This window comes from Balaenoptera acutorostrata, chromosome 12 (genome assembly GCF_949987535.1).
Source record: "Balaenoptera acutorostrata chromosome 12, mBalAcu1.1, whole genome shotgun sequence".
Lineage (NCBI taxonomy): Eukaryota > Metazoa > Chordata > Mammalia > Artiodactyla > Balaenopteridae > Balaenoptera > Balaenoptera acutorostrata.
This window is the reverse complement of record NC_080075.1, coordinates 11,060,776-11,083,909: the sequence shown is the minus strand read 5'-3', so window position 1 is coordinate 11,083,909 and position 23,134 is coordinate 11,060,776. Positions and strand designations below refer to the sequence as shown.

Genomic DNA, 23,134 nt, shown 5'->3' with positions numbered 1-23,134 from the left:
CTCTCTCTCTCTCTTTAGATATAACCTCATAGAGAAAAGTCTGAAGTGTTATACATGAAAGTATAACAAACATTGTGTCTGGGTGATAGCATTTGGAATAATTTTAATTTTTTTTGATTTGCTTATCTACATTTCTCAATTGTCAGTAAAATTGTAGGAGAGATTATGAGAAGACACTCTGAACGTACAGCCCATGAGACCCAGGAACCAGGCCTGGGAAGGCGGGCAAAGAGCTCACACGCACAGCAAGTCCGAGTTTAGGAGACAACTACTCACTTATCCAGCAGGTTCTCCCTTGGTATCCGAACCTTGTCAAATCTCAGAATCCCGTTATCAACACCATGCAGACCTAGAGAGAGCAGACGGGAAACGGAGCTGTAGGGGGCAAGTTTATGTGCATCAGAAATACTGTCCGGGCCACTTCCCAGGTCTGTTGCTGCTAAAACGCAAAGCCCTTTATCTCACTTCCCGAATTGTTGCTGCTTTCTTATTTGGGGTGGGGATGCTGTTTGCTTGTTTCCATGAAGAGTGGTGCCTGCTTCTCCAGCCCCCTCCTCCCTACCAAGAATAGAGGAGAAAATGCCAGACCCTCTGTGCAGCCCACCTGCTCTGAGGCCAGCTGGGGGGTGGGGTCTGGCGGGGACACAGCTTCCCATCTGAGCAGTTGCTGTGACTAGAAAAGGGAGAATTCTAGGCAACTGAAAGAACATCAGACTGAACACAGAGAAGGAGGAAAGCCCCTTACGCCCCCCAGTGACGCAGAACTCAAATTCCTCCCCCTTCTCGGTGCTTCCTCCCCAGAACACGGGGTGAATTTGTGACAGCAAATGCCTAGAAGACGTTGGGAAACTGCCAGAGGGACAGCAGTGGGTGGGTAGGGTGACCACCTCTCAAGAAATTTCTTAAAATCTGCCAGACCCATTTCCTCAGAACACCTGTCGGAATCTGGGGTCTATTTTTTGTTCATCTCACACGTAGGGAGACTTACTCTGGGAGAGAAGATCTTTTTTCAGTGCAGGTCTTGTTTAGAACATCACCCTTGACAAGGTCACAGCGGTACTTACGAGCTTACAAGGAAACCAGCTCAGACTTCCTGGGTTTGCCAGTGTCATGAACGTCTGGCACCACTTCATGAGGGCCAGGTGGCCCCTCTACTCTCAACAGCACTTGACACGTCAGGTGTTTTCAAGGGATCAGGGCCTCAGTCACCTAAAGCACTTGCAGCCCATTCCTGCAGGCACGCGGTGGTCAATATCCCTACGGGGCCAGGGTGAGTTTAGCCCCATCCTCCAAAGGATCGTCTCCTCCCCCTTCTCTTCTGCTCTTTCCTCTCTCTTTTTTCCCTTCTCCCCCAACCTGCGTTTCTGGCTTCACTTGGCTGGGGACAACCAGTGGAGCCCACAGGCATGGCCTGCTCTCACCGAGCATTCCGGGTTGCACTGTGTCTCCCCCAAGATTGATATGTTGCAGTCCTCACCCCTAGTACCCGTGAATGTAACCTTATTTGGAGAAAGGGTCTTTACAGAGGCGATCAACTTAAAATGAGGGCATTTGTGGGCCCTCATTCAAATGACCGGTGTCCTTATAAAAAGAGGAAATTGGACACAGACAAGCACACAGGGAGAACGCCGTGTGAACATGAAGATGGCCACCTACAAGCCAAGGAGAGAGGTCTGGAGCATATCCTCCCCATCCCAGCCCTCAGAAGGAACCAACTCCCCTGACACCTTGACCTCGGACTCGTAGCCTCCACAATTGTGAGTCGATACATTTCTGTTGTTTAAGCCACTCAGTGTGAGTACAACAGCCCTAGCAAACTAGTCCATGGAGGCAATCCTTAGGACCCACTGAGGCTGGTGCCTCTGGGCCATGAAAGAGAGAACCTCAACCTGCCCTCCAAGGGCCCACAAGTCCAAGAAGGAGAGAGGAGACGAAACAGCTGGGGACAGAGATGCCTCATGACTAGTAAACACGAGAGGCTGGGAGAAATGGGACCAATGCGTGTTCATAAATGGCAGTCTGCAACCTTCTCTAACTGCCATACACAGAAGACTAATCAGGCTTCAAAATCAGAGTCTTCTCTGCCTTCACTGCTTTCGTGAGTTAGGTTAGATTCTCACTGGGTGGGGTAGGGAACAGGCAGGAAGTGCAAAGAAGGGTGGGAGAGGGGTCACCTGGGGACTCACCTTCTTTATACATCATATCAATAGCTGTCACTCCTGGGTACATGCTTCCGTTTTCATCGCAGACAGGAACGATGAAACAGTGGGGCCCTAAGGAAGGTGAAGAGACACTTACTAAAGTCTTTAAAGATATGATCAAAGCTTTGCTCATTTCCTGGGACAGTGTACAATTATGTTGATCTTGAAATTCAGTTTGTTCTATGACTGTGCACTGCCCATTATAGTGTCTAATGTTGAATGTAATGATAAATCGTCTCATCATGTATATTTAGGAGATAATGTTAGTGCTGAATTTTTTTACAAGGTAGAAACAGCCCTCTGAGGTGGGTTTTCTGTGTAAAGTACTCACGGGAGAACAGTACTAGTAAAGGGAAATATCCTAGGTTTCTGTGTCGGTAACAAACCTTGAGATCTTCCGTTTATGATGAGCTGGGCAAAGACTGCTGCATAATTCCCGTACGTGGCGCTTCCAACGTACATCTTCTCAGCATTTTCGCATGGTGTGTCGATTACAAACTCCTACACGGAAACAGCAAAGCAACAGAGTTTTCTTTCTTATGGCTCATTTCAACTCCTGGGTTCAGTGCAATGAACACTGTGAAACAGATCCATATCGTGTAGCTGCACCCACTCGGGTGATTTCACTGAAAAGGAGCAGACGACCCAAAGTCGCCTAATTCAACCTCGGGAGCTCAACACCACCATGCTATCACTGCAGCGTGCACTGTTCCCCTCCACCTTAACTCTGAAAACGGCTGGAAATTAAAGTGCCTTGTCAATGAATATTCCAATCAGGAAAATACGTTGCCACTTTTCGATGGATGAAAGTTGTTCGTTCACTTCTTCCCGGTCTCTCTTCTTTGTCATGTTGCACAGGCATGTGTACTATTGGTCTGAGCCTGTGGCTTTAATGTATAAAGGCTTTCTTCATTGTGCTTCTTTCTCTCCAGACTACTCCACACTGAGGTTCTGACTTCTAAATAATCCAGCACCAAACCCCTAAAAGCCCTGCTGATATGTATTCAGTTCTGCCCACGCCCCTTGCCCCCAAACACTCCACCATCGAGATTCACAAGAAAGGAGGGAACATCCAATGATCTGGGGCCCCTAGTTAGATAAGTCCATGTCTATGTATTTCATTTTGTCTACTGGGCATAGCCCCTTCTGGACCAATCGCTTGGTTCCTCATGCCCTCCGCTGTTTTCCTGGGTCTTGAACGTTCTTGCCTTTAAGGTATAGGTCTGTTGTTTAAATGGCCACTAACTAACCAAAGGTTACATGTGTACACCGGGACGCAAACTAGACTACTAGGCAACCATGACCCATTCCTGCCATTGATTAGAATCTCAGCCCAGACAATTTTGATTTTTATAAAAAGAAATACTTCATTTAAGCCTTGGGATGATTGTTTCAGAACCTGCCTCTCCATTTTCCTCATCAATGAATATAATAATAAAAGGTTCCCTCAAAAGCTCATATGGATAAGCCCTTAAACCGAAAAGCATTTGCCAACAATTCTCTATCTTATCAGGGAAAGAATCTTAGAACATGCCATCTAGCGCGTCTCCATGATACGACCAAGGATTCCAGCTCAAAACAGTCCGAAGTTAGTACTGGTCAGGAATAAGCAGGGGGGAAAAATGTATTTTTTTGTTTTCACTCTGCTCAAAACTCTGCCTTCTTTCTCTTCCTCTCCAGGAGCTAGAACAGGATCACCATGGAAATGCCCCCATTCACTTCTGGGTCCTCCCTCATTCTGCTTACCACCTGGGATACCCTTCAACCTCGTGTTAAGGAGAGACGGACCACAACTGCCAGCTCTGGATACCAGGTACCTGGGACAGGTCGGAGAGTCCGGGGCGGGTGGGGAGCGGGGGAGGGGGGGTGGAATGGTGAAAAGGCAGAACAGCAAATTTAAACAAAGCTGACAATATCGAAGATGTGGCTGAACCAAACCGACAAGCTATTGATCATGTAAAGATCATCTCAGATTTCACATTTTTAAGTATACAGACTGCACTTTCCCTCTGGCCAAGAAATACAGTCTTGGAGCCCAAGAAAACATTCCCTGACACATATGTGCACAGGGAAACTTTTAACACAGGCGAGGGCTTTTCAGAAACATAAATGGACAAGCTCTTTTTAAGTCTCTAGAGGCTGCTGCCCTTGTCTTATCAGGCCAGCCAGGACTACTTAAAGAAAGGAGTTATTGTGAGTCTGGTGGGTGCAGTAACAAACAACAAAACTCACGTGGTGAGGGGATGCTAACACCTTAGGGTGGGAAGGGAAGTAGCGGAGAAAGGTTGGCCTGGCAGAAAAGCTCTGATGGGGCAGGGAGGGGACAGGAGGCCATCTGTTCCCATCAGCATCTGATCTACTCTGGGAAAGGAAATTTGTCACTTCTGGCAAAAATACTTGATTTGGAAAGTCTGCCTCAGCCAAAACTCTGGCATTAAAGCTGGATCTATGTCAGTCCCACACACATTACTATATATAAAATAGATAACCAATAAGACCCTGCTGTATTGCACAGGGCACTCCTGTGCAATACTCTGTAATGGCCTATATAGGAAAAGAATCTAAAAAAAAAAAGTGGACATACGTATATGTATAACTGATTCACTCTGCTGTACACCTGAAACTATCACAACACTGTAAATCAACTATACTCCAATAAAATTTTTTTAAAAAGCTGGATCTAAATAATGCACGCCATGTGTGTCGGTTCCTATTATAATTAACTGTTGAAGGCCAACAAAACGGTCAGTCCTGCAAGCACTAAAAGAGACGGCCTTGGCCAGAGAGCTCTTAGCCTCATTTATTTTTGCGATTTTGCCTAAACTGTAAAAATAAAACTCTCTCTTACCTCAAAACTCTCCATGCCGCTACTCAATCCATCATCCAAAAATAAAAATAAAACAACCAACCCACAGGAATGCCCAACCAAAAAATGTAAGAGATTGAAACTGCCCTGGAGGGAGAGAGGGCTCATTTGATATGCTCTAACATTTAAAAAGGGAAATGAAGGGGAAAACACAGAAACCAATGAAGGAGAAAGCCATTCCCTGCCAAGCCAACCCTCAGTGGCCTGAGCTTATGATGGGCTTCTTCCCTCCCTCGGGAAGCAGCACGTTCACCAGCGTCTTCTCATCATTACGATTTCAACTTTGCAACTCCCCTGCCGAGAGTGGCAGCTGCCATAGCGCAGCAGGTAGCTAAATCATTTATGTTGTTTGGGGAAAATGGGACTAACACAGGAAAATGATTTCTGTGCAAATAATAATAATAATAATTGTAAGAAGAAACAAATAAATAAGAATTGTGAGTGGGATTTTTCTTCCCTTTGATGACAGCAAGGTGACCTCAACATCACGGTTTCGGGAGAAAAAATGGGGCAGCCAAAACCCCAAAGATGTTTGGTCAGTGATCCACCAGGAAAGCTAAGTTGTTAAGGACAATCCCCATTGAACCTGAGATTCTCTCGTTAATTGCATAGCTATAAGTCAGTTGCCTAACCTCTGCGAGCCTCAGTTTCTCCACCTGTAAAATGCGGACAAGGATATCTTCCTATAACATTATAGAACATTTAACACAATGTTGCATGCAGAGTGCTTAGCCTGGCACTTAGCACACGTGCTCAATGCACAGAAGAGGCTTATTACCACGTTCATGGGATTGTTGTTGTGACGGAGTGTGGTATACTATACTACACAGAGAGAGTTTGACACAGACCTGGCACAGAGGGAGCATTCAGAAAGTGGCAGTCCTTATTCTGGTTCTTACTATGACCTTGGACATCACTGGCTGCTGTAGAGAACTAGCATCAGGACAGAGGAAAGGCAGGACATCCTCTAACAAAACCCTCACCTGCATCTGTCATTCTAAGCGCTGACCACCTCCAAGTAGCATTCTTGGGTCAGAAAAATCCTGGGAACAAAACTCCAGATTCCAAATATGTGGAATCTGAAAAAACTGGTACAGGCGATCTTATTTACAAAGCAGAAATAGAGACACAGACGTAGAGAACAAGTGTATAGATACCAAGGGGAAAGGGGGGAGGTGGGATGAATTGGGAGATTGGGATTGAAATATATACACTATTGATACCATGTATAAAATAGATAACTAATGAGAACCTACTGTATAGCACAGGGAACTCGGCTCAATGCTCTGTGATGACCAAAACGGGAAGGAAATACAAAAAAGAGGGGGTATATGTATACGTATAGCTGATTCACTTTGCTGTACAGTAGAAACTAATACAACATTGTAAAGCAACTATACTACAATAAAAAAAACTTTTTTAAAATGAGGGAAGAAAATAGAAAAACAACAACAACAACAACAACAAAAAGCAAAGGACAAATTCAGCCAAAATGAAGACTGAGTCACCACACGCACATGCATGAGGCAACACCCACCAAGGTGCTGGGAGTAGGAGCTAAAGAGATGGGGACAGGGGTGGGATTTACAGAGCAGGGTTTTTGCTGTGACCCATTTGTGGAGAGACATCAAGTTAGAGGGTCTTACCAACATTCTGGAGTTCATCCCATATAATAAAGTCAGATTGTTTTGTGAAAGTCTAGTGTTGTTTTTTTTTTAATTAATTAATTTATTTATTTATTTATTTATTATTTTTGGCTGCATCAGGTCTTTGTTGCTGCATGCGGGCTTTCTCTAGTTGCGGTGAGCGAGGGCTACTCTTCGTTGTGGTGCGCGGGCTTCTCACTGCAGTGGCTTCTCTTGCTGCAGAGCATGGGCTCTAGGCATGCGGGCTTCAGTAGTTGTGGCACGTGGGCTCAGTAGTTGTGGCTCGTGGGCTCTAGAGCGCAGGCTCGGTAGTTGCGGCGCACGGGCTTAGTTGCTCCGCGGCATGTGGGATCTTCCCTGATCAGGGCTCGATCCCGTGTCCCCTGCATTGGCAGGCGGATTCTTAACCACTGTGCCACCAGGGAAGTCCCGGTGTTGTGAAATTTTATTTCGGTTGCCATGTGGATTTGTGTGCAGGTCGCAGGTACAGACATTGCATCATGCCAGCACCGAGGACCTGGCTCCCAGAAGGAGGCCCCAGCACACACAGTGCCCTCCTGCCACACACATCACACATGGTGCACCGCTCTTCCACCCCTTTACCTGCTACTGTTAGGAAGGACCACAAAATGGATTAGGTCCTGTTCTCACCGAGTTTTTCCAGAGCGTTAAGTTAATGAGTGTACATAACAGGCTTGGAGCAGTGCCCGTCCCACAGTAGGTGCTGTGTAAGTGTTGGCTGGTGTTAGACTCAGGAAGACTGAGCCTACGTCCACTAAAGCACTTAGACGTTTCTTCTGAATCTGAGCACCGCCCCCCCCCCGCCTCAGAGCACACACAGCAGGGGTGAAGGTGGACTCGGGAGAAAGGAGAGTCCGTTGTGTACAGGTCCGCTGCCCAGAACCGCCAGAACCCCCGGCAGAATCCTCACCTGTGCAGAGAGGTCAAAGGTGGCTTCCGTCTGGATCCCTCTCACGTTGCTCCCGTGGCCCCTCTCGGTCACTGCAAACATCCCCGTGTATTTCTGCTCCTGGGGTTTACCGGGTGTCAGAAGGGAATCAGCTAGTCAGACGGCTGCTCTAATTGCCTACCCCTCAGATCATTAAGAATGGTGGCGAGAGAGGGAGCGGTGAGTTGGAGATAATTATAAAAATTCAGTCTGGTGACAGCTAATGTGATAACAATATGACAGACTCAGTGCAATTTTAAAAAGTAGTCTTAAATTCTCATTTCAAACAAAGTTCTGGCTGACACTAATTCTCTGTTTTATTTTCTCTTTCTGCAAACACAGCCACACCCCCACACACCCCCCTAGCTACTGTGAATTAATTAATTTATTAATTTATTAATTTATTTATTTATTTTAATGAGGATCTTGAATCAGATGCGTATGTTTGATTGATTGATTGATTGATTGATTGATTTTGGCTGTGTTGGGTCTTCGTTTCTGTGCGAGGGCTTTCTCCAGTTGTGGCAAGCGGGGGCCACTCTTCATCGCGATGCGCGGGCCTCTCACTATCATGGCCTCTCTTGTTGCAGAGCACAGGCTCCAGACGCGCAGGCTCAGCAGTTGTGGCTCACGGGCCCAGCCGCTCTGCGGCATGTGGGATCTTCCCAGACCAGGGCTCGAACCCGTGTCCCCTGCATTGGCAGGCAGATTCTCAACCACTGCGCCACCAGGGAAGCCCGCTACTGTGAATTTTTAAGGCTCTCCATAGACGGTAGCTATGGAGGTACGTGCCATACCTGGGGTGGCTGAAGCCATTCAGTTACACGTGCTGGGCTTCCGAGACTCCTGAGGGCACCACCGAATAGCCAGTAAATTGTTCCACGCTGGAAACAAGGAGATTACAGGCCACTGTTAGCAAGAGTCAACAACTTAGTGGTGACCAAACCCACTGGGCAAACTCCGTTCAAGGAACACCGATCAGCAGCTCATCAAGCTTTACACGGGCCCCGCTGAAGCGGCAAGTCATCCACGTCCTTCCCCTCGCTGCCTGTACAGCCCCAGCTCCTCTGGGCAGACACAGCTCACCGTCTCCTCTCTTGGAGGGGTCACCCCTACAGCACGAAGCATCCGTCCTCCATCCTCGGGGCTGCCCGGCTCACCCCATCAAATGACTGCTCTGAATGTTCGTTCTGCCTTGTCTGCTCAGGGTCTAGCTTAGTGCCTGGTACACTGAAGGTGTGCAACAGCGTTTGTGCACGGACCCCAGGTGCCTGCAGAGGTGAGCTGTACCAGGAGAAACCCTCCACCAACAGGAAGGTCAACGGAAGAGGCCAGGCTGCAGAACGAGCTGGTACTTGGCTCGGGATGAGACAGGCTGGGCTCAAGTCCCAGCTCAGCTACTAGCTGGCTGTGGGGCCTTGGACAACGACACAAGGACATAGTTTGCCCACCGGACAAATGCAGTGAACGACGAGCCTCCACTTCCTGAGCCCTCCCGCCTTCCAGACTCTGAGCTCCACATACTCACTGACCCTCGTGACCCCCCTGGGAAGAAAACACCATCCCCCTCATTTGACAGATGGGGACACTGAGCTTCAGGAGAGGAAAGTGACCTGCCCACGGCTGCACCTGAGAAAGCGTGCAGGGCTGGGGTTCACACCCACGCTGCCTGACACCTAACAGCTCTTCATACGCTTGCTGCGAGGATTCAGAAGAGAAGGAAGGGTGGCTCGAGCAGGGCCGTTTGAAGGGAGCAGGGGACTGACTGTAAAGACAGGAGAGGTCAGGTGTACAGACATTTGCTGTGCCTGCCGGTCAGCATGCCCCCGCTCCTAGAAACACAGCCCCAGGTTTCCTCTGGGGAGCCCTCTTCCCCCAGAATCAGTCCAAGTGGTTCGTGGCTAATGTCAACCTCCAGCCCAGCTTTAGGATGAGCCTGGGACCCAGGACCCAGGACCGGCCCATCTGCATAACATCATGGCCAACAGGGATGCTTCGGGATGGACCCGTGATCTGGATGGGTCCAATCAGAGCTGCCACTGGGACACACGAGTCAGCTACTGGTGAAGAGAAACTCTTTTTGGAAGCAGCGGAACCTGGAAGAATGGAGGCTGGGGCTCCTCTTGCCATCACGAGAGCTGGTGAAGGAAGCCAACACGTGGGGATAAAGGTGAGGTGAAACCTACCGAGCGATGAGAGACCAGGTCCCACACACCCACACCTGAAGCCAGCTACATACACCCTGGACTCTTCGAGTATAGCAGCCAATAGGTGTCTTTTTTCTGGGGTCACTGCAATGGCATGAGCCCCAGTGGACACAGTGACCCACAAGGAAGACCTTGCAGGGAAGTGGCAGAAATGGCATCTTCACATGCTCCTGTCTGAGAACTGTCATCAGCCTCTGGTGAGGACCAGTCCCTGCACCACACGTGTGTGATCAGCCTGACGCTAACTTCCAGAAAGGCCGCCCCATCGACTCAGACTGAACCACTTGACCAGGTGAAACGCTCTGACATCACGACGGACGAATTTCACTAATCACATCTCACATAGGAGGCGCTTTTCATTTGGAGAATCGTCAAGTATCCTCGGAAGATGCTTAACGCCCTGATTTCTCAGAGCCCTGCTCTTCGGAATCACTGCCGACCCTGCAAATTGCATTGCTAATTCCAACCCAGGAAAATGGAATCCATCCAGATGGTAAATTTTTTTTCCCCTAAACCCTCCTGAAAATCAAATTAAAGAAAAATATTTTTCTAAAACTAAAACAGGTTGAATTTTCCAGCCTTAAATCTCTTTGGCTGGTGGCTAAAACGTTCTTTACAGTATAGTTTTCCTAGGTTTTACATTTTTTCCTTCCTTTGGAAAGGGGAAAACAATGAGTGTTTCAGCCACCTTTTGAAAGACTCCATTCACTAAATGCTATTAGTAGGAGCACTGGGCTGGGTGAGTGAAACCCACAGGTTTGTGGAAAACTACAGGAGTTCACCGAGGCAGTGCCTGCGGGACCCCGATCCTCACAGTCTGTCCAAACGTGGGCCTCTATCCCCACGTGCTGACCAGTGTGTTGCCAAAGCCACATGCTCCGAAGAGCAGGGGATCTGACCAAATGGGGGCGCCCCTGGAGGGCTCTAAACAGACGACTCCTTGGCCCAGTGTACACTTTGAGCAGGTGCCTCCCGTAAGGGGCATGGGGCCCAGCCTGGCAGGCAGACCAAAGGTGCCCAGCAGGCGGCCGCCACGGTGAGCCGGTGGGTGGTGGTCAGACTACAAGCCAGAAAGAGGGCCCTCACTGGGAACTGAATCAGCTGACAGCTAGATCTTGGACTTCCCGGCCTCCAGAACTGTGAGAACACTCATTTCTGGTTTTTAAACCGGCAGATCTGTAGCACTTTATCATGGCAGCCCAAGCAAATTAAGACAGGGTGAGATGATTCATATAAGGCAAAAAGCTAGCCGTCATGGGGAAGAAGAAAAGGAAGCAGGTCATGTTTCTTTGGGCTGTAGAGTCCGTCCAGATTGCATCAGCCTGCTTGGCGGGAGACCTTGGGCTGGCTCCCAAGCTAGAGTGGGGATTCAAAGCCCTCAGGAGAGAAAGTCTCCCTGGCACCTCTGTCCTTTTCCCGCCCCCTCACTGTGAGTCACTCTCCAAGCAGCCCCTGGCTCAGCCAGCACTTGGCTGCATGAGTTCAACTGTGTTTGTCCAAAGCACTTAGGGATGCCTGGAGCCTCTGGATGACATGGACCCGGCGGGAGAGAGAAGGCGTTCAGGCCTGCGGGGTGCAGATGACGCTGATGAATTGATGCTCAGGTTGACGGTCAGCTCAGGTGACCAGGAAAGCCAGCAGGGGCCTTGGGCTGGCACCGAGATCTGGGGAAGTCGTGACCAACCCAGGGCTCACCAACCTGCTCCCGAGGCACTGCGTCCCCTCCCTGGAAGTCTCCCTCCAGCACCAACAGGAAAGGCAGCCACGGCCTCCTGGGCTAGACCAGAGGCACAACCTACACGTTCCGCTAACTGTCTAGAGTGTCCAAGCACAAGGAAAAAACTCCCCTGCAATGAACGACGTGTGGGAAAGCAAACAGGGTGAATCATCATTTTTGTTAAATTTTCCAAGATTTTTTTATTGTGGTACAATACCTATAACTTAAAGTTTGCCATTTTAGCCATTGTTACATGTACAGTTCGGCGGTATGAACTACATTAACAGTGTTGTGCAACCATCACCACTACTTATAAAACTTTTTCATCACCCCCAACAAACTGTGCCCATTAGCCAATAACTGCCCCCATTCTCCTCTTCCCCCAGCCTCTGGGAGCCTGTAATTTACTTTCTATCTCTATATGTTTGCCTATTCTCAAATTTTCACATAGGTGGAATCACACAGTATTTGTCCTTATGGGTCTGGCTTATTTCACTTAGCATCATGTTTTCAAGACTTGTGTTGTAACATGTACCAGAACTTCATGCCTTTTTATGGCTGAATGATATTCCATGGTACCTCCAATATTTTGTTTATCCATCCATTTGTTGACAGACACTTGTATATACAATAGTTTGTTTATCCATTCATTTGTCGACGGACACTTGTTTCTTTCCACCTATCAGCTACTGTGAATAATGCTGCCACGAACATTGGTATACAGGTATCTATTTGAGTCCCTGTTTTAATTCTTTGGGGTATATACCTAGGAGTGGAACTCCTAGATCATATGGTAATTCTAAATTTAACCTTTTCAGTAACTGCCATACAGTTTTGATTCTATGCATTCATTTAATATTTATGTACTGACACCTCCTACATACCAAGACTGTAGACAGAGACAGTCTTCAAGGAGTTTGCCCTCTAGTGGTGCTAAGAGACAAACAACAGACCTGTGAATAAATAACATCAATCCAAAATGGGTACACTGTATGTATGTACCATATCTTCTTCATCCATTCCTCTGCTGATGGACATTTAGGTTGCTTCCATGTCCTAGCTATTGTAAATAGTACTGCTATGAACATTGGGGTGCATGTGTCTTTTAGAATTACGGTTTTCTCTGGGTATATGCCCAGTAGTGGGATGGCTGTATCATATGGTAGCTCTATTTTTAGTTTTTTAAGGAACCTCCACACTGTTTTCCATAGCAGCTGTATCAATTTACATTCCCGCCCACAGTGTAAGAAGGTTCCCTTTTCTCCACACCCTCTCCAGCATTTATCGTTTGTAGATTTTTGATGATGGCCATTCTGACCCGTGTGAGGTGATATGATACCTCATTGTAGTTTTGATTTGCATTTCTCTAATAATTAGTGATTTGAGCATCTTTTCATGTGTTTGTTGGCCATCCGTATGTCTTCTTTGGAGAAATGTCTATTTAGGTCTTCTGACCATTTTTTGATTGGGTTTTTTTTTTTTTGATATTGAGCTGCATAAGCCGCTTGTATATTTTGGAGATTAATCTTTTGTCAGTTGCTTCGTTTGCAAATATTTTCTCCCGTTCTGAGGGTTGTCTTTTCGTCTTGTTTATGATTTCCTTTCCTGAGCAAAAGTTTTTAAGTTTCATTAGGTCCCATTTCTTTATTTTTGTTTTTATTTTCATTAGGAGGTGGGTCAAAAAAGATCTTGCGGGCTTCCCTGGTGGTGCAGTGGTTAAGAATCCGCCTGCCAATTCAGGGGACACGGGTTCAAGCCCTGGTCCGGGAAGATCCCACATGCCACAGAGCAACTAAGCCCGTGTGCCACAACTACTGAGCATGCACTCTAGAGCCCGTGCGCCACAACTACTGAGCCCGCGTTCCACAACTACTGAAGTTCGCATGCCTAGAGCCCGTGCTCCACAACAAGAAAAGCCACTGCAATGAGACACCGCAACAAAGAGTAGCCCCCACTCGCTGCAACTAAAGGAAGCCCACGCACAGCAACGAGGACCCAACGCAGCCAAAAATAAATTAATTAAAAAACAAAAGATCTTGCTGCGATTTACATCAGAGAGTGTGCTGCCTATGTTTTCCTCTAAGAGTTTTACAGTGTCTGGCCTTACATTTAGGTCTTTAATCCATTTTGAGTTTATTTTTGTGTATGGTGTTAGGGAGTGTTCTAATTTCATTCTTTTACATGTAGCTGTCCAGTTTTCCCAGCACCACTTATTGAAGAGGCTGTCTTTGCTCCACTGTATATTCTGGGCTCCTTTGTCACAGATTAGGTGACCACAGGTGCGTGGGTTTATCTCTGGGCTTTCTATCCTGTTCCATTGATCTATATATGTTTTTGTGCCAGTACCATACTGTCTTGAACACTGTAGCTTTGTAGTATGGTCTGAAGTCAGGGAGCCTGATTCCTCCAGCTCCATTTTTCTTTCTCAAGATTGCTTTGGCTATTTGGGGTCTTTTGTGTTTCCATACAAATTATAAAATTTTTTGTTCTAGTTCTGTGAAAAATGCCATTGGTAATTTGACAGGGGTTGCATTGAATCTGTAGATTGCTTTGGGTAGTATAGTTGTTTTCACAATATCGATTCTTCCAATCCAAGAACATGGTATATCTCTCCATCTGTTTGTGTCGTCCTTGATTTCTTTCATCAGTGTCTTATAGTTTTCTGCATACAGGTCTTTTGCCTCCTTAGGTAGGTTTATTCCTAGGTATTTTACTCTTTTTGTTGCAATGGTAAATGGGATTGTTTCCTTAATTTCTCTTTCTGATCTTTCATTTTTAGTGTATAGGAGTGCAAGAGATTTCTGTTTATTAATTTTGTACCCTGCAACTTTACTAAATTCATTGATTAGCTCTAATAGCTTTATGGTGGCATCTTTAGGATTATCTATGTATAGTATCATTTCATCTGCAAACAGTGACAGTTTTAATTCTTCTTTTCCAATTCGGATTCCTTTATTTCTTTTTCTTCTCTGACTGCCGTGCCTATGACCTCCAAAACTATGTTAAATAATAGCATCGAGAGTGGACACCCTAGTCTTGTTCCTGATCTTAGAGCAAATGCTTTCAGTTTTTCACCATTGAGAATAATGTTTGCTGTGGGTTTGTCATATATGTATGGCCTTTATTATGTTGAAGTAGGTTCCCTCTATGCCCACTTCCTGGAGAGCTTTTATCATAAACGGGTGTTGAATTTTGTTGAAAGCTTTTTCTGCCTCTATTGAAAAGATCATATGGGTTTTAGTCTTCAATTAGTTAATTGTGTATCATGTGTATCACGTTGATTGATTTGCATATATTGCAGAATCCTTGCATTTTGCTGTGCAGTAGAAGCTAACACAACATTGTAAAGCAACTATACTCCAATAAAAATTAATCTTAAACCCCCTCCCAAAAAAACATGATCATAAAAAAAAAAAAAAATGGGTACATGCCATGACAGAATACTGTAAGGCACAAAGACAGATGACAACATGTAGGTGGGATTTAAACTGCAGGCTTGAGGGAGGTTTACCTGAAGGAAGGACACTTGAACTGGGACTTGAAGAAGGAGCAGGTGTCAGGCAGGTGAAGGAGGGGAAAAGATCGTTCTAGGATGATAGCATGAGTGGTCCAAATATGGAAACAAGGGACCAAAAGAAGGCCAAGACAGCAGATCTCCCGGGCAGGACTACATGGCACAGAAGGTGTCGGGAGACGTGAGTGTAGGGCCATACCACACGAGAACCTGTGAGACATGTCAAGGGTTGGAGGGTTTCTCTAAAGCATAACAGGAAGGGGTTTTCAGCTGAGATTGATGTGATCAGAGAAGCATTTTTAAAGATCCAGTCCTTTAAATCTATTCAAATTTCCTTCTAGGACACTCAGGAGTAAAACTTTCTTAAAAAGCTTTTTATTGTGGAAAATTTCAAACAAAATAGAAGAGTATCATGAACTCAGTGATGCCCAGCTCATGATCCATTTTATTCATCTTTCCCCCAATTCACTCTCCCATTCTATACCCCAGATGATCTCGAAGTTTGTCCCAGACATCCTGTCACTTCATCCCTAAGTAGTATTTCCTATGCATCTGTGAAAAATACTCTTTTTTTTTTAATTTATTTATTTTATTTATTTATTTTTGGCTGTTTTGGGTCTTTGTTGCTGTGCGTGGGCTTCCTCTGGTTGCGGAGAGCAGGGGCTACTCTTCATTGCGGTGCACAGGCTTCTCATTGCAGTGGCTTCTCGTTGCAGAGCACGGGCTCTAGGCACGCAGGCTTCAGTAGTTGTGGCCCCTAGGCTCAGCAGTTGTGACTCACAGGCTTAGTTGCTCCGCGGCATGTGGGCTCTTCCCGGACCAGGGCTTGAACCCGTGTCCCTTGCATTGGTAGGTGGATTCTTAACCACTGCACCACCAGGGAAGCCCTAAAGACTCTTTTTAAAAGCATGACCCTACAACCATTATTCCACCTCAAATATAATAATAATTCTTTAATACTGCCAAATATCCAATTTCAAATTTCCCCAACCGACGTCTAATTTTTCTTTAGTTTGTTGTTTGAACCAGGATCTAAATAAGGTCCACATACTGCAATGGGTTGAAATGTTTCTTAAGTCCTGCTTGAAACTACAAGCTGCCCCTCCCTCCTTTGCTCAAACATTCCCTATGCAACTCTGTGCACCAGGCTCAGTGCAAGACCCTGGAGGTGCAGAGGAGAGGGCTCCCCACCCAGAGAGCTGCAACATCCTATGAAGACTTCCCCATGGTCATGGCCCACCGGAGGCTTGCTAAAGAGAAGGCAGGTGTGGGCATATGGTAAAAGCACCAACAGAGGATCATGAGTCTGAACCAGGACCCTCTAGGATTTCTGAGAGGAGGATCTATTTGCTGCATCTCAGCTGACTTTCTTCTCTCTGGAAGCCACAGCCAACCCATCCCAGAAAGAAGAGACCTTGCCTGGATGAAATCATAGGGAAGCCAGTTTTCCCCAAAGGACCTAATGGTGGGTGCCCTCACCCCAGCTGGTGCTCACAGATTTCTTCGTTTTTAATTCCTACCCATTTTTAGATGTCTACACTGCAGAACAGAAAGAGTTTCCATCTTGGACTCATCAATGATTGACCTGGTTTCTTGTCTGATCATTCATTCATCATTTTCTAATTATAATTTCTCCCCTTTGGGGACATCAGGACTGGATATTCACATGTGGGGACTGATTTGGTGGTGCAGTGGTGTCCAGGGAGGGAGAAGAGGGCACATGCAGGGCCGCATGCCTGCTGGCAGGCTCAGGGCACAGGGAGGGGCCATGGCAGTCACACCTTTCAAGCTATTCTGTTTACCATCCTTGGTGAGCTGGTACATGCAAAGCAAGCCCACAGTGCGATGCCATTTTATACCCATTTGATCAGCAAAAATGGAGAAGTCTAAGAATTCCAAGTGCTGTGGCACATTCACCCAAAGGAATATCTTTCTGTAGTCAAAAATGAATGAACTTCCATTTATATACCATTCTGGAAATGGCAAAACCATACAGATGGAGAATAGATTAGTGGTTGCCGAAGGACAGGGATGGGGTAGGGGCTGGATGCAGTTGAAAATGGGCATGACTATAAGTTTCTTTGTGATGATGAAACAGCTCTATATCTTGATTGTGGCAGTGGTTGCATGATACTATATATAGGACCAAACTGCATAGAGCTACACACGTGCACGCACACACAAACGCACACACACAGCTGAGTGTAAAAACTAGTGAAATCTGAATAAGGTCTACAGTCAACAGTACTGTAGTAATGTTGATTTCCTGATTTATACTGCATTACAGCTACATAAGATATCACCACTGAAGGAAACTGGGTGAAGGGTTCACATGACTCTATGTACTACTTTTGTGACTTCCTGTGAGCATTATTATTTCAAAATAGGAAGATTTTTTAAAAAATAAACAAAATGACTACAGTGGCATGCAACAATATAGATCAATCTTAGTGATAATGTTTAAGTGAAGAAAGTACATCACAAATGACTACGATACTGTTTGTATAAAATGAGAATAAAGGAAATTGACATAAATGCAAAAAAGCTATGCAAAAAGCAAAGCAAAGAAAGACAAATACAGTATTGAGTATAATGGTTGAAAAGGAAGTCAGGGGGATGGGTTGAAAGGTGTACCATCTTATAAACATCTAGTGCAAGAATAGACTGATGCCTATGGAGTCTTTATTTTTTACTCCTTGTCATTCAAAACCATCAGTTCATGAAGGGCAGGCTGCCCAGTGTCTCTCACCTTTACTCCTGTGGCCACGTCTGCTATGGAGAGGACTTTTCCTATAACCAGGCTCCGACTGACAAAATTCTTTGTTTTCTCTGCCTGAAAACATGACAGACCCAATGTCAAGATTTCCTTACGGTTTTTTCTGACCACTTAAATGAACATTTTTAAAAATAATAAACAGATGTTACTTTTACAATAAAAAAATTCAACACAGCAAAAGCAATTTTTAAATTAAGAAATAATTCCATCACTCTACTGAACAGTAGCCAATGTTTTCATCCCTTTTAAAAAACTTTTATTGAAGTATAGTTGATTTACAATATTGTGTTAGTTTCAGGTGTACAGCAAAGTTATTCAGTTTTACATATATATATATTTTTTTTTCTTTTCAGATTCTTTTCCATTATAGTTTATTACAAGATACTGAAAAAGTTCCCTGTGCTGTACAGTAGGACCTTGTTGTTTACCTCTTTTATATATGGTAGTGAGCATCTGTTCATCCTTTTTAATGGGGTCGTCTGGTCTCTGACCACAGACGAAGTAGTTAAAGACTCTCACACGATAGGAAGCCGACTGCATGTGCATGGAGGCCAGCCCCTGGCAGACTCCCCTTTGGCCTCACGTGGCCTTAACCAAGTTTGTCCCTGGGCCGCCTCACCACCACCACGGTTCTACACAGCAACTCAGACCTGCAGCATCTCTGCACCGACGCTCCCACCAACAGCGAGCAGCTGGCCCAAGTCCAGGTGACAATCTTGACAAGACAGAGGATTTGGAAGATTTGGGAACATTCTGGACACAGGAAGAGCAATATTCTTCACTTTCCTTTCTAACCACAGAGCATCTCAGGGCTTTGATTAAAAACCATGAGGTCCGGTCCCCCTTTGTTACCCTCTTCTCCCTTGCTGTGCACAGCAGCCTCAAATCCCAAAGCTACACAAGCACGCTCTTCTCCACCAGCGAGAAGTGGGACAGGGCAAGAACACTGTCGCTGTTTTATTTTAGAATTTCAGAGGCAGGTGGCATTTCTTCCAAAGGTAATGGGCCCCTGAGTGTGTAAATTCCAATTATCTGTTGTTGGAATTAATGCTAGCCTTTCTGATTCACCAGTCTCTTCTGAGACGCAGCCTACAAAGCTGGTGCTTGTTGCCCACGTGCACAAGTGCATACGTGTGTGGTGCGTGTCTGCCTGTGTGTGCGTGTGCGTATGTGCGTGTAAACCGCCCCACCAGCAGCAGGAGGAGCCGACCTTCCTTGGAGGACTCTCAGTTTCCACACTGGCTTAGACTCTCTCCCCAGACATACATACTCTGCTTTCCCTCCCATCGGTTTTTACAATGTTTCTCTCAAGCATTATTAATTTTATCAAGCAGCAGACTGTCAAGATTTATGACTCTTATCGTGGCTCAAACCCAGTGCATCTTGTCTTGATTATTTCCTAAAATACCTCCAAGGCTGGAGCACGTACCACTGCCTGGCTCCAGTATCCGCTCACATGGGAGGGTTCGTTCCCAGCAAATAATAAAAAACAACTGTAGCGGATATTCGCGGGCTTTTTCAGAGGGCCCCTGGGTCCTCTGTCCCGACAGAGATCCCCACAACAATCCTCCAGGAGGAGCTGAGCAGGACAGGAAGTGCTGACCCCGTGTCACAGATGGAAAAGTCTAGGCTCAGGGAGGTCAAAAGACTTGTCCAACCAGGGTCACCTAGTAAGTGGTAGAAAAAGGGCCAGAAACCAGATCTTCGTATTCTTCACATGGACCTCGTCCCCAGCCCTCAATGTCCTTCATTGTTAAGCAGGAGGGAGCCCCGGGACCCTGGGTGGTCCAATCTTTACCGCCAGCCCACCCCTCTTTTGCACCCCCAGCCCTGTCGCAAGAGAGCACCTGACACCAACACGTCCCAGTGCCCAGGTAACCGTGCTGACGGTCACCCCAGCCCACCTCATTCCAACACCCCCCTCCCCTTAAACCACCTGCTCTGCTGGAGCCAAACCTTAACCATCAGGACTAAGTAAATCCCTCAGAATCTCCAACCGGTTATGGTTTTCTTCATATTTCATTCTCTCCACTTACACTGTGGATGCAGGAGAAAGACTTTGTCATTGGTGGTATCCAACGGTGGCCATTTTTACTCACCAGTTTGAAATAAATTGCAGTCACATTTGCTAAAGAACCAATCCCAAATGTAGCCATCCTGGAGCATTATAAATTGTTCGTGACAGTTCTTTTCCTTCCCGAGTCTCTGCACGGGACCACGATCTTTGCTATTAGATCCGATGGGCAATGCCGTAGGAGTTTGCCATTAATGCTGTGATGTTGACTGAAGCATTCATTTGGGCTGGTCCATCTCAAGACGTCGAGCAAAAAGTTCCAGAACTAAGATGAGGCTTGATTTGATGGATTTCCTTACTAGCATATATTTTTAAATATCTTTTCCACACGTAAATTCTCTCTTCAGTTCTTCTTTTGTTTCCGATCCACTAATTGTTCTTAAAGAATGTCTAATATTGACAAGGTTCCCCTCACATTCAATTGGCAGCATACTGAACTGCCCATACTCATAATGATCAATCAATAATTAATGCATTTTTCAGCATACATTTTTGCAGTATTTCTACTGTATCAATAGCTGCCTTCATTTAGATTTAATATATTCAAGCCAAACTCAATTCCCATATCAGACTGTTAGTTTATAGTAATTTTTAATGATAATGATTCCATAAATGTATGGAGAATATACTCAAACTTGTATTTTATCCTAAATTATACCCCATGCTATTTACATTTCTGCTTAATAAATTCAAACAGAAGGAAGGTAGTTTTCCCTAAAATAAACCCCATTTCTTTGTAGAGCACTTGATGTATCAGACCTTCATGATGTAATATTCTGTTACAAATCAAATTCTACAAAACTGTATATTTTTGGTTTTATAAGCCCAGAGAGTCTCTAAAAGACAAATCTTCTTCTTCAACTAAAATCAACTTGATTCAACACTGCTTGGGTAATCTATAATCTGAGCTGTCTTCCCTCTGATATTAAAGACCCTTGCTGTCCCCTTTATAACCAATCAGTGGGCCCCATTAGGAGCCCTACCAAGAGGGGGTATGAATCAAGTTGATACAAGCATTCATGCACAAGTCTTTTTGTGGATATGTGTTTCCATTTCTCTTTTGTAAACCCCCAGGAATCCAACTACTGGTTGAAGGGTAGGTTTATGTTTAATATTGTAAGAGGTCCCATTAGGAGCCCTACCAAAAACAGGTTCCTGATCTTAGTTTTCTAACATCGGTCCCCAAACTGGCATACTTGCTTCTTCTGTCTTCTAGTTTCAATTTCCCTATTTTAGTTACATCGTCTCAGTCTTACTGAATACATGTCCTTTTTTACAATGAGCCTTAAATTATTTTAGAAAGAGAAGGAATCAGAGTAAAATACACAAATAGAATAAATAAATTTTCAAGGCTTCAAGGATTCAGTCATCTGGGGCCTGCTCTAACCAAGATTGTAGCTTACTGGGCTATCCAGTCCTGACCCTCCCTCCAAAAGAGACCCCAATTCTGGCCACTTCTAACATCTCCCACCATCATCTTGCACCTAGACTATTGTAACAACCTCCCAGCTGGCCTCCTGTTCCCCTCTGCCCCAAACATCAGGCATGGTGATCTAATATTTATTATTAAGGTAAAATTTATATACAGTGAAATGCACAGAGCATAAATGCATGAGTTCTGGTCCATTATCTATCTATGTAACCATCACACCAATTAAGATCATGGAACGTTCCCATGCCCCCCAGAAAGTGCCCTCTTGCTCCTTTTCAGAGTCCCTGCCCCCCACAGGCAACCACTCTTCTCTTTGCATCAACATTCACTAGCTTTGCCTGTTCTTGAACTTACATAAATGGAATTGTATGGTATGTATTCTTTCATGTCTGTCTTCTTCCAGGCGGATAAGGCATTCGTGTGGTTTTGTGTATCTGTAGTTCATTCTTTTTTATGGCTGAGTGGTTTTCCATCTGTGAGTATTCCACAATTTGTCCATTCTCTGACTGAGGGACATTTGGGTTGTTTCCAGCTTGGGGTTATTATGAATCAAGTTGATACAAGCATTCATGCACAAGTCTTTTTGTGGATATGTGTTTCCATTTCTCTTTTGTAAACCCCCAGGAATGCAACTGCTGGTTGAAGGGTAGGTTTATGTTTAATATTGTAAGGAAGTGCCAAACACGTTTGCAAAATGATTGCACCATTTTCCATTCCGACCAACAATATATGAGAATTCTAGTTGCTCCACATCCTCATCAATATTGTCAGTCTTTCCCATCTTTAGCTATTCGCGAGGGACTGTAATATCACCTCATTATGGTTTAACTGTGCATTTCTCCAATGACTAAAGATGCTGAGCATTTTTATATGCTTATTGGCCATTTGGACTCTTTTATAAAGTGTCTTTCAAGGATTTTGTCCATTTTTTAACTTGGGTTGTGTGTCTTTTTATCATTGAGCTCTAGGAATTCTTTATATGTTCCGAGTACAAATCCTTTATATCGGGACATAATTTTTTTTCAGATATATGCGTTGCAGATATTCTTTCCTAGTTTGTAGATTGCCTTTTTTTTTTTTTTTTTTTTTGGCTGCGTTGGGTCTTCATTGCTGTGCGTAGGCTTTCTCTAGTTGCAGCAAGCAGGGGCTACTCTTTGTTGTGGTGCACGGGCCTCTCATTCCGGTGGCTTCTCTTGTTGCGGAGCAGGGGCTTGAGGTGTGCAGGCTTCAGTAGTTGTGGCACGCGGGTTCAGTAGTTGTCACGTGTGGGCTTAGTTATCCTGCAGCATGTGGGATCTTCCTGGACCAGGGTTCGAACCCGTGTCCCCTGCATTGGCAGGCGGATGCCTTTTTATTCTCTTCATGATGTCTTTTGATGAACAATGGTTTTTAATTTTGATAAAGATTACCTTATCAGTTTTTTTTCTTTTACACTTTCAGCATTTTGAGGTCCTCTCTAAGAAACCTCTGCCTTCTCCTTTGTTCTTGTACAAACCTTGTAATTGTGGAATTTGTGTTCAGGTGTATAATACACCTCAAATTTTTTGTGTGTGTAGTGTGAGGTCGGGAACAAGGTTAAATTTTTTTCTATAGTTTTATCAGTAGTTCCAACGCCATTTATTGAAAAGACTTTCATTTTCCCATTGAATTGCCTTGGCAACACTGTCCAAAAATCAAGTGAACATAGGGGTGTGGATTTATTTCAGGACTCTTCATTCTGTCCCATTAATCTATGTGTCTATCCTAATGCCA

The 23,134-nt window shown here is 45.2% G+C and overlaps 1 protein-coding gene across 1 annotated transcript in view; it reads right to left on the bottom strand.

Annotated features, from left to right (window-relative positions):
* ACOXL (acyl-CoA oxidase like) overlaps positions 1-23,134 on the bottom strand; it is a 360,904-nt gene that overhangs the window by 304,001 nt on the left and 33,769 nt on the right. The window contains 6 exon segments of the mRNA XM_057558364.1: positions 277-349; positions 2,187-2,273; positions 2,588-2,702; positions 7,645-7,743; positions 8,460-8,546; positions 17,850-17,933. Coding sequence (XP_057414347.1) covers positions 277-349; positions 2,187-2,273; positions 2,588-2,702; positions 7,645-7,743; positions 8,460-8,546; positions 17,850-17,933 — 545 coding nt within the window.